At 38.9% G+C, this 11,853-nt stretch overlaps 1 protein-coding gene across 1 annotated transcript in view; it reads left to right on the top strand.

Moving 5' to 3' along the window:
- Nucleotides 1-11,628, top strand: part of LOC106096359 (pro-resilin) — a 78,197-nt gene extending 66,569 nt beyond the window's left edge. Inside the window, exons 3-4 of the mRNA XM_013264062.2 lie at nucleotides 8,928-9,005; nucleotides 11,055-11,628. Of these exons, the coding sequence (XP_013119516.1) occupies nucleotides 8,928-9,005; nucleotides 11,055-11,315 (339 nt within the window). The 3' untranslated portion in view covers nucleotides 11,316-11,628. The remainder of the gene's footprint in view (nucleotides 1-8,927; nucleotides 9,006-11,054) is intronic.
- The last annotated feature ends 225 nt before the right edge of the window (nucleotides 11,629-11,853 follow it).

Here is an 11,853-nt window from a genome sequence, read left to right on the forward strand (position 1 = left end):
CCTTACCATTCTGGTTGTTATAGCCCCTGATGTCCAGTTAACTGTACGTAAATATTGTCACACTACAATTCCTCGGGTTGACACCATACCAACTCAAGCATTTCCCATTCCAACGATCATCTCAGTCTCTTGGCGTTTGGTCTTATAGACCGGAACGACCTTGCTTGCTCACCTATAAGAACTTGATGAAGATCGCTACCTCCGCATGCAAATATGGCTACAACAACATCAACGCATTCCGTGATCCGCCCGAAATCTTCGCCTTCAGAATCGTATTACGGTCAGGCAGACGGAAACAGATCTCAGTTCCCCAGTCCTGAATGTAGACCCCAGGCTCAGTCTGTCATCAACCTTTGATCCATTCGTGTAGAATGAATTTCCAGATGACAATGCCAGCGCTCCGTCAATCCAAGATCCTGTCGCTGGTAACAGTGCTTCGCACTCCACCTTAAATATCGTCTCAAAATTCTGATACGAAACCTCTACCATTCCTTGATTATACGGCGATGTTATAATCATATCCTTTATGCAGTCACGCTCTTACAGACCCAGTGGGCTATCAGTTCTCAATGAAGACCCCAGGCCCACTCAGTCTTCTAGCTTTGATCCATCCGTGTGTCATGGATTTCCAGATGGCAATACCAGAGTTCCATCAATCCAAGACCCTGCCGCGAGTACCAGTGTCGTTTCCATTCCATACAGGTCTCCTCGACGCCTTGATTATATCGCGACAGTATGACCTGCTCATATCCTCGATCTTGTCACGCTCCGATCGAGCCGGTGGTCTATCCGGCTATCAGGCCCCATTCCGAGCCCACGGCCGTTGCATAATGCCAACAGAAGTGAACCTTCTCAGTATGCTCCTAGATGTGGCACTTCCATTTCAATTTTCTATCCAAAATCACTCCCACGTACTTTACCTTGTTGGATATCGAAATCTCGTGATGTTTAGGAAATGTGGTCCCTCAGATTAGCTCACCTTCGTATTCCTAATAAACAGCAGATCTCAGTATTCTTTGGTATTGCATTCAGACCCCAAAGTCTAACCCAGTCGTGTGCCATCTTTAAACCCCTTTCGGCCCTTCTGAATAGATGACTCGAATAGCTGACTATCTATGAGAAATATTATAATGAAACCCTCCTAAAATACTGCAGTAGAACATTTATGGTGGTTACTCGTAGTAGTGGAGTGCTCTGTGCTACTTTGTGTCTCATACTTATTATATGAGATCCATATCTAACATCATATTCCTCATCGCGTTTAACTGATCCAATCCTAAGACCAGTACCGGTCGGATCGGGTTCTTAGAGACTGGAGACCATATGCTAAGGAAGAGGTGGATAAATTGTCCCATGACATAAATATAAATGAGAAAGTGGCACAAGGCACGCCACAGGGGAGCATTTAATCGACACTATTACGGATGCTGACTGAGGAGTGATTTGAGACGGACTGCTACTCAGACGATGTTACAATACTTTTAAGGGGTAAGGATACAAACCTGCTATGCAGAAGGAACGAAAGGGTCTTGCATATGGCATATGACTGGACTAGTCCCAGAAAAGACTGAAGTATGCCGAGGAAGACGAAAATGGGCCAATTTAACTTCGCACAGTGGGATAGAACCGAAAAAATCTGGTAAAAACCAGTAAGGAAAGGCAAAAGTCGGGCGGTGCTGACTGTATAATACCCTACACCTACCCTATAAGTACAATGTAGGAGCTATTTCCAATTCTGAACAAATTTTGAAGGGCCTCGGCTGATGTTTTCAGATGGGTTATTCAACTATCCGTATCAAATTTCGAGCAAATGTGTTCAAAAGGTAATAACTACGGTTGGCAAATGACAACATTATTGCAAATTATTCAAAATCTGACAAGCATATATATGAGAGCTATATCGAAATCTGAACCGATTTGGAGCAAACTTCTTAGATATTGTAGTAGTCGTCGAAGAAGACGTTAGGCTTGCTGTGGCTCTAGAAGTTAAAACCGGGCGATATACATGGCATATGGCGACTATATCTATATCTGAATCGATTTCAATGAAATTCACCAAAAATGTCGAGAGATAAAAGAAACTGCTTTCTGCCAAACTTCGATTGAATCGGTTATCAAATGACCATTTTATTGAACCGATTATTTCCGATTTTTTCAATAAGCTTCGGCTTTAGGCTGAAAAACATGCCTGTACCAAATTTTAAGACGTTCGCATGGCGATAACACGGACAGACAGACATAGCTAAATCGAATCAGAAAGTGATTTTGAGTCGATCGGTATACTTATCAATGGCTCTATCCCTCTTCCCTCTGGATGTTGCAGCTATTGCAGTAAGTTATAGTATCAAGTACCACAATAGCGGTATATGATATAAAAACTACTACAAGATGTGCAAAAATTTCAAAAATTACCCACCATCGAAATCGAGTCTTATTTGAATATATATTTCATAAGCAAATAATATATCAGATTTCTTACTCCAACGAAATCCAAATCTGTCCAAAAACAAAAGTAGATTTAGTTTGGTAGATATTTATAATTATATTCCTCCTTTATAATTATTCCACCCCATTTTTCATACGGTTAGGCTGACATTTTGCTTTGAAATATTGAGCTCTTACGAGGATGTATGCTTCTAATTATTAATGACAAAAAAGTTTCTTAATAACAAGAAAAACAAGACAATTGTACAATTGTCTTCCCATAGACAATAAGAATGCAATAAAAAAGAAAAAGAAGATCATCACAAAAAGTCAAGTGTGCGAAATTTGAGATTTTTAGCATTTTTTCTTTCATTTCACAGCTGAAGACTAAGGATGACTGGCAAGGTTTAGAAAGAGGGTAACTTCTAGCACAGTATTATAGTGTGCTATAGCTGTAGATGATAACCACAATAGTGACGATGACGATGATGTTGACGATGGTGATGTAAAGTATAGTATAATACTTATTGCGGCACAACATGAAAAATTTATTAAGTTGACATGCGGTTGGTTGCATGTGGCAAATGACAATGTTCAACAGCTGACTTACTTAGCACTAACAACACTAAAATAAAAGAAGAGCCAAAAGAACAGAAATATTACCACCAACTTCAACTGCTATTTGGACTCTTAGTTGTGTGTAGTCAAGTCTAGCCACCCCTGCCAAGCACATGACATTATTTTACTGCTTAACATATCGCAGAGTTGCAAGCATGCAACCATAAACATGCAACCAACATTTGCATTTAGCGCTTGGTAGGTTGCCTGCTCACCCGCTTGTTAGACTGTTGGATGGCCTGCTGCAACAACTATTACCCACAGCAAAAAGCTGCAGCAGCAGCAACAACATCAACCAAAATTAACATTCAGCATTAATATCAAATGCAGTTCATGTATGATGCTGCATTTTCTGACTAAAAAACACCCCTCAGGCCAAAAAATCTCCCCCAGTCGGCTTAGTAACATTTTTGGATGCATCCGATTTTGTATTTATTTTTTTTCAATTTTTTTTTGTTGCATGCATTGGTTTGAGTTTTTGTTGTTGTTATTGCCCCAAAAGTGTGTCTGTTAATGAAGTGCATTTATTTTTGCCTGGCTGAGTCGAGTTGAGGGACTTTGGATGTTTTAGCATGTTTTTTCATGTATTTTATGCGATTCGGTGTTGTATGAAGCTTTTTTTTTTGGTGACTGGCTGTCTGTCTGCCTGGCTGGTTGCCTGTATGTATGGTGTTTGTTTTAATTTTCTTTGAGATTTTTCCCAAGGGAAATTATTTACATATGTCAACTATAAATCTATTGTAATTTTTTCACAAAAGAACATTCAAACTAAAGGGTCTTATTGTGGCAGTGGAATAAATAGTATGACTTTAAATAGAAGCCTAAATACATATATGGCAGCTATATATAATCTGAAGCGATCGGAACCGAAATCGGAACCGATTTTTTCCAATTTCAATAGACTTTGTCTCTACGCAAAATAAATTTACGTGCCAAATTTGAGGACGATCGGATGAAAATTACGACTTGTAGTTTGTACACAAATTTACATGGACAGACGGACATGGCTAAATCGAATCAGAAAATTAATCTGAATCGATCGGTTTACTTATGGATGGGTCTATCTCTCTTTCCTCTGGGTGTTACAAACAAATGCACACCGTGGTTGTGTTCCAAAGTGCCTGCCAGTCAGACAGACAGCAATCCCATGGCAATCGATTATATGCATCGGTTTGACCATATGGAGACCTCATTGGCTAGGTTCTGTTCTGTTTACAGTGATTCGCTCTGACTTAGCGACTTACGGATGTATAGTCAAACTGACTACGTTGCACAGTGGGAGAAAATCGAAAAAAACTAGTAAAAACCGTGTGAGAACGGGTAGAAATTTGGAGTAGTTAGAGCTGAGGTGTTATCGAGATCGGGTGCAATTTCAAGGCTCTAAGTGGTCCCGGCTCCTCTTTGCAGGCCCCTATCCAAAGATTTTGTATACCTCAAGAGGACTTTTTTGTACGGATTTTTTGGCACTATTCAGCAAAAAAGAATTTTGAAAATCAGACTAAAAGTGAAGATTTGGCATTAAGTCATTGTCAATTTTGTCACAAATCCAAATCGTGCATAAAAATGAAAATCTAACCACAAACAACCTCGAAAATTGTAAACTACAAAGCCAATCTCGACCAAAATTTCAACATATAAAAATTAAAACTCCTTTATCCCAGAAACCAGTGGTGATATTGTATACCTCAATATAGTTGTAGCAACAGTTTGGCAGACTTTTTGTCGCCTGGTGGGGTAAATGACATATCCTGGCCGTTTATTTTATGCTAGTCGGTCAATACCCGCCCATTTTCTTGCTCCAGAGAGTGTAACTCGAACAGAAAGTTATTGGAATTCTTGGCTTCAATCCTATTGTACCCAGAATCAGGGAACTGAATGTGGAAATCAATGGGTCGGTCATTGAACATAAGAGGAATTGATTGTTAGACCAAGTGCAGGTATTGCTTAACTGTGATCTACTGTCGAGTCTGCTTTGAACCCCGGCAGAGGAGATAATAGGACCTCAGTCACTTTTGGTTACGAAGCAGTGACTAATCCTAAGAGATGCGTCAGATTAAGGCAGAGAAAGTTGATTCGTTGCATACGCGATTTCCAAGCCAAGGAACAATAACAATGATGCTAAAGAACCTGATTACATCGCCAGTGGAGTACCTGACGAAGGCCTTCTGGATACTTTTTATAGGCACCGATGTATGGAAAATGGGCAGAGTGACATCGCTGGTATTTAAACGTAAGCGGAATTTATTGCTAGATCACCTGAAACTTAAATTGATAAACTGTGATCTACGGTCAGGTTTCTCTTGAACCCCTGTAGAAGGGATCACAGGATCTCTGTCACTTTTGACGACATAGCCTTGACTGATCCTAAGAGATGTGCAATGTCGTTAAAGCAGAGAGCCGATTTGTCGCATTCGTAGTTCCCAAGCTAACGAACAAGAACACTGATACTGAAGAACCTGGATATACCGCGATTAGGATATCGGTAGAAGATCCTCTGTTTACATTTTTAGTTCACTATGTCTGAAAATGGGCAGCTAAGGGCCCTTGATGCTCTTCTACTCGTAAATTGTATGGCATGATAACAAGTCGTCATCACTGCGCTTGTTAGCCAAAGTTTTCAGCCAAAGTCAAACCGTGCCATAGGACGATCCCTATTGAAGAGTTTCGATGAATCTATGAAAGGATTCTAGCATAACCGATTTCCCTTCTCTCACCAGTTCCTAAAACGCTTAAGGCAATACTTCAACCGAGCTTTGTTGCAGAATTTCCATGAATTTCGTAAATTGCTTACACGTCAACACTACAAATATTAGCCGAGGTTACAACCAGGTGCCAAAGGTCGGTCCCAATGGCTTTTGACCTCTGGGAGACTGTCGATATGATACGCCATACCATGTTCACTACATGGACAACGGAAACACGTCCGTCGAGAGCTGAATGCGAAAACCGATAAGATTTCCGAACATCAACTATCCCAAACACTTTGTGTCAAATTTGATAGCCTTTATATATCCTCCGCATATGTTACTGCAAATTCAGACAAAGTAAGAAGTAAACCAGTAAGGAAAGGCAAAAGTCGGACGGAGCCGACTGTATAATACCCTACACCATCTCGTCTATGTGCTACTTTTATTAAATAGAACTCATATTCAAATCCAGTCAGACTTTAATTTGCATACCTATTGAGGTACCGAATAGAACTTTGTAAGATTTTCTTACGATAGAAATTGTGGATTTCTGCAGTCTTAAAAGGCCATATTGCATAAAATATATATATATGGGAGCAATATCTAAATCTGTGCCGATTTTATGAAATACTGGGATGTTAAATAGAACATACGGAACATACATATATATGTATAAGTTTGCTACATCTAAATCAGGAGCGATCTTAGTGAAATTTTGGCCAATTATTGGGACATCGAATAAAACATCTTGTGCAAAATCTTGTTAAGATCGGACTAAAATTCTTCTACAACCTCAAAAGGCCATATTTGATGAAAGTCATATATCGGTGTTATATCTAAATTTGTACAGATTTTTTTGAAATTTTTCACATGTATTAAGACGTCAAATAAAACATTTCATGCAATTTTGTAAAGATCGGACCAAAACTTTGGGTTCTACAGCCTTAGAAGACATATCGGATGAAAGATATGTATGGGAGCTATATCTAAATCTGAACCGATTTAAACCTTGTGCCAAAGGCCAAAGAAGTGAAGAATAATTTCATGACAATCGGACAATAAATGCGACCTGTACTTTGATCCCAAGAATACAAGGACAGACAGACAGACGGACACAGCTAAATCGAATCAGAAAGTTATTCTAAGCCTATCGGTATACTTATCGATGAGTCTAGCTCTTCTCCTTCTTAGCGTTGCAAACAAATGCACAAAGTTATAATATCCTGTATTGCTGTGGTGGTGTAAGGTCTTCATGTCACTTGGTGTGCTGAAAAAGATACCTTTTTAACTGTGAATAAGACAATTGGCCGGACAGTGACAAACTTTGCTGCTCCAATTTGGATTCACCAGCTGAATATCATGCAGTTGATTTTGATCCTGATCTGCCAGAACGCAGCGCTACGGGCTTCAGTGGGCTGTTTCCCTGCTCTCCTGTGGACCACCCCCAGCAGGAGACTCAATTATATATTGTGTTATCTTTAAATACAGGCCTAGTGAAATCTAGTTCTATAAGGCTAGGATTGATGTCAACGTGCATGATGTGCACGCGACACGTGCACCTGTATAACTGTCCACCTATCCTACTGCAATTTGTACCATATTATTCTGGTCTTCGGCTTATCTGCCGCTATATTAGTTACCAAAGACTATACGAGGCATGACACCTGTTCATATGTCCACCAATCCTATCGATTTACTACCAGATTACGCTGGTTGCCGACTTCGTAGATCTGGATATTTAACCGAATTCAGCAAGCAAATAATGGATGAAGACACAGCACACAGTGATCTGTTATGACTCATTAATCTTCTTTTTTGTTCAAAGGGCACAGCATGTTTTGGAGAAGTGGTCTCTCTGGCCCACATTCTGTCAATACGCATTGCTGCTATAGCATCTCCAGTTCAGCCGCTGTGCGACACCTCTTTGGGCAGAAATTTTTACATGGCTTCTATGCATGGCATAGTACCTCACAAATTTCGTCGGCATTAGGAAAGGTTGTTCTCGTCAGGATTGCGAGGCATTCGGTGTCATAGGCAGACATCCTGTGTGCTACGATGGCCTCCATTTTCCAGTTCATATACAAGTACATTACTTCTATAGCAACATTTCGTCATACCCCTATGAACACACCCTTTAAAGCAATATAATGGGATGATGTGACATATGTACTGGTTTCTAAAATAATTGTGCTTTAATTGTGTATTTTCGTGTTATCTTCATCGTTGATTTACATTATAAACATACGATAGCCAGGCTACATGATACACATGTGGCAACAATTCATGGCGAATATAAATACAAACAAACATATCACGTATATCATTGAGACGAGACTCAACTAATGTCATCATTAGTCTTCAACAAACCACATTTGGAGCAAATAAATTTAATTACAAAATCATACTCAATTTCAAAGAGACACAATTACAAAACAATCACCAAAACCAACTATAATTCAGGCCAATATATCAATAGCACATGGGCAATCGGGCCCAGTCTCCCCCAAATACGAAAATGGATCAAACCACATGATATTGATCACCTTCAAATACAATGTTGCCAAATGCTGGCAGCAGACAGACATCAATTTACCATTTAAGCTCCAGCTCAGACAATTTGAAGTTATTGTTTTATTTGCCAAAGATTTGTCTTAATTTTACTAGATTTAAAATTCAAAAAATTATTTAAACGAAAAACGAAACGGGCGAAACGAATGGCAACCAATTGATTTTGCACGATAAACCCAAAAAAACTACTAAACTTTTCAAACAACTTGAACTTTAAAAGAGAGACGAAACGAAAACAATCCACAAAACGCCAAACAACGAATGCATCAAAAGACTCATGGATGGGGTTTTCTTGGGATGGATGATGATTCTCTGGGCCATTGACTAGATAAAGATAGATGGTGATGGTGGTATCAGGCAGTGGCAGAGCAGCAACATTTGTTGCCAGCAAACATGTTTCTCTACCCACTTGTGCCAGAAGCGCTTAGATGCATTCTTGGCCGCACCTCATTTTGACAGCATTAAATTGACATTAACATAAATATCGTCACCTTATACGGAAAAAGAGTGAGGAAGTGAGGGGAAGACATCATAATGGGTCACCTTAATTTTTTTATAAACTTTAATTACTTGATATATATTTTGGAAAATGTTAATAACTTTATATTTTATTTTGTCTTTTGTCTGCAGCAACCCCCAGGCAATGGACCAGCACGTCCTCCAGGTGGCGGTCCAGCACGTCCTCCACCACGAGGTGAACCAGGACCAGTAAGTATTTTAGATAGATTTAAAACACACATACAGGGTGGCTGATGAAAGCCGCTACCAAAAAAAAATGTAATAACTTTTTTTCTATTTAATAATAATAATTTAATAATTAATTTAATTAATTAATTAATTAATTTAATTAATAATAATTTAATAATTAATTTAATAATTTAATTTAACATGAATAAAAGAAAAATGTATTCCATACACCGAAAAAAAAATGTAGCAATATTCATCATTGTAGCAATATTCATCAGCCACCCTGTATATGTATATAGGAAAGGCGCCTTAAGTCCCCACGGGCTGAACTTTGGATACCCACAACCTCGAACAAATGTCTTATCCAAATTTCGATGTTTGGAAAAAACAAGTAAAAAGGCATTAAGTTCGGCCGGGCCGAACTTTGGATACCCACCATCCGAGTATATATGTAAAGCACCTTTCGTCATAATGCGGTGAAAATTTTATGCCCCCATAGCAGCTTTAACGAAATATGGTCGGATTTGGACCTCATATGACACGGATAAAATGTACAAGTCATTGTTCAATTATGTAAAACGAAATATTGGACTTTTTAGACCGATCTGAACCACATACGACACTGATGTCGAAAAAGCCTAACTTAAGTCCCTGTGTCAAATTTCAGCGAAATCGGGTTATAAATGTGCCTTTTATGGCGCCGAGACATAAAATCGGGAGATCGGTCTATAATGCAGCTATATTCAAATCTGAAACAATCTGGGCCAAATTGAAGAGGGCTGTCGAAGGTCCTAACACAACTTACTGTACCAAATTTCGACGACATCGTACAATAAATGCGACTTTTATGGGCCCAAAACCTTAAATCGACAGATCGGTCTATATGGCAGCTATATCCAATTCTGGACCGATCTGGACCAAATTGAAGAAGAATGTTGAAGGGCCCAACATAACACACTGTACCAAATTTCAGCGAAATCGAACGATAAATGCTCCTTTTATGGGCCTTAGAGCTGAAATCGGCGGATCGGTCTAAGCCAAATTGAAGAAGGATGTCGACTGGCCTAACGCAACTCACTGTCCCAAATTTCGGCGAAATCGAACAATAAATGCGCCTTTTATGGGCCCAAGACCTTAAATGGGCGGATAGGTCTATATGGCAGCTATATCCAAATCTGAACCGATATGACCCAAATTGAAGAAGAATGTTAAGGGGCCTAATATAACACACTGTCCCAAATTTCAGCGAAATCGAACAATAAATGGTCCTTTTATGGGCCTTAGACCCGAAATCGGTAGATCGGTCTATATGGGAGCTATATCCAAATCTGAACCGATCTGGGCCAAATTGAAGAAGGATGTCAACTGGCCTAACACAACTCACTGTCCTAAATTTCAGCAAAATCAGATTATAAATGTGGTTTTTATAGGCCTAAGACCCCAATCGTCGGATCGGTATATATGGGGGTTATATCCAAATCTGGATCTGGGCCAAATTGCGGAAAGATTTCGATGGGCCTTACACAACTCACTGTCCCGAATTTCAGCAAACTCGGATAATAAATGTGGCTTTTATTGGCCTAAGACCCTAAATCGGCAGGTCTATATGGGGGCTATATCAAGATATAGCCCACCTTCGGACTTAACAAACTTATGGACAAAAAAAGAATCTGTGCAAAGTTTCAACTCAATATCTCTATTTTTAACGACTGTAGCGTGATTTTAACAGACAGACGGACGGACAGGCAGACGGACGGACATGGCTTGACCGTCTTAGATTTTTACGCTGATCAAGAATATATATACTTCGGATATTTCGATGTGTTGCAAACGGATATAGCTGCTATGGGGCATAAGGTATGCATTTTTCACCGAATTTTGAAGAAAGATGGTTTACATATATATCCGTGTTGGTGGGTATCCAAAGTTCGGCCCGGCCGAACTTAACACCTTTTAACTTGTTATATGTCAACTATTTTCTAATTTCCTGTTTTACATTCTTCTCTCCATATAATCTTTTTAATTTTCCTTTTCTCTCACTCTCTCTCTCTCTATCCCTCCATCTTTCAGGATCATGTTCACATGCCCGGCATGCCATTCGATTTTGAATATGCCGTCAATGATGTAGAAACTGCCAACGACTATGCCCATAAAGCCACCAGTGATGGTGATGTTGTGACCGGTGAATATCGCGTTCAATTACCCGATGGCCGTATGCAGGTGGTGCGTTACACTGCCGACTGGAAGACTGGTTATCATGCAGATGTCAGCTACGAAGGTGAACCTCAATATCCTCAGGGACCCGGTGGTAGACCTGGTTACAAATATTGAAATTTCCAATTGATTGTGGCACAGTGTTACCAGGAGGTTTGCTAAGACATTATAGACACGTACAACTTTGCTAAGGATATTAATTTAACTGATTACCAACTAACTTTGTTGATTTGTTGAAATTTTCTTCTACTTTTTAATTATTTTTTTTTTTATTTCTTTCTAATATATTTAAAACAAAAATACCATTAAAATATAAACAAATTTATGATTATGTACTCTTCGCTGTCGGGTTATAATTTCACTATTTCATAAAATGTTTTCTTTGTTTTCGAAAATTTGTCCAAATAATAAAGAACTAAAATAAATAAAATGGAAAACTAATTTAAAACAACATAAATTTAACAAAAAATTTGTTTTATTTCTATTCTTTTAGGCAAGAGGATGGTTGTTAAAAGTAACTGGCCTTCTAGTGCATATTGAAAAGATTTCAGATTCTGAAGTGGTAGTTCTTAAAATTTTCTCTTAAGATAAAAAATTAATGAATTGTTTTCTTTTTTCGCAATTACTGTTTTTATACCCACCACCGAAGGATGAG

Source organism: Stomoxys calcitrans, chromosome 5 (assembly GCF_963082655.1).
Source record: "Stomoxys calcitrans chromosome 5, idStoCalc2.1, whole genome shotgun sequence".
NCBI classification, from domain to species: domain Eukaryota; kingdom Metazoa; phylum Arthropoda; class Insecta; order Diptera; family Muscidae; genus Stomoxys; species Stomoxys calcitrans.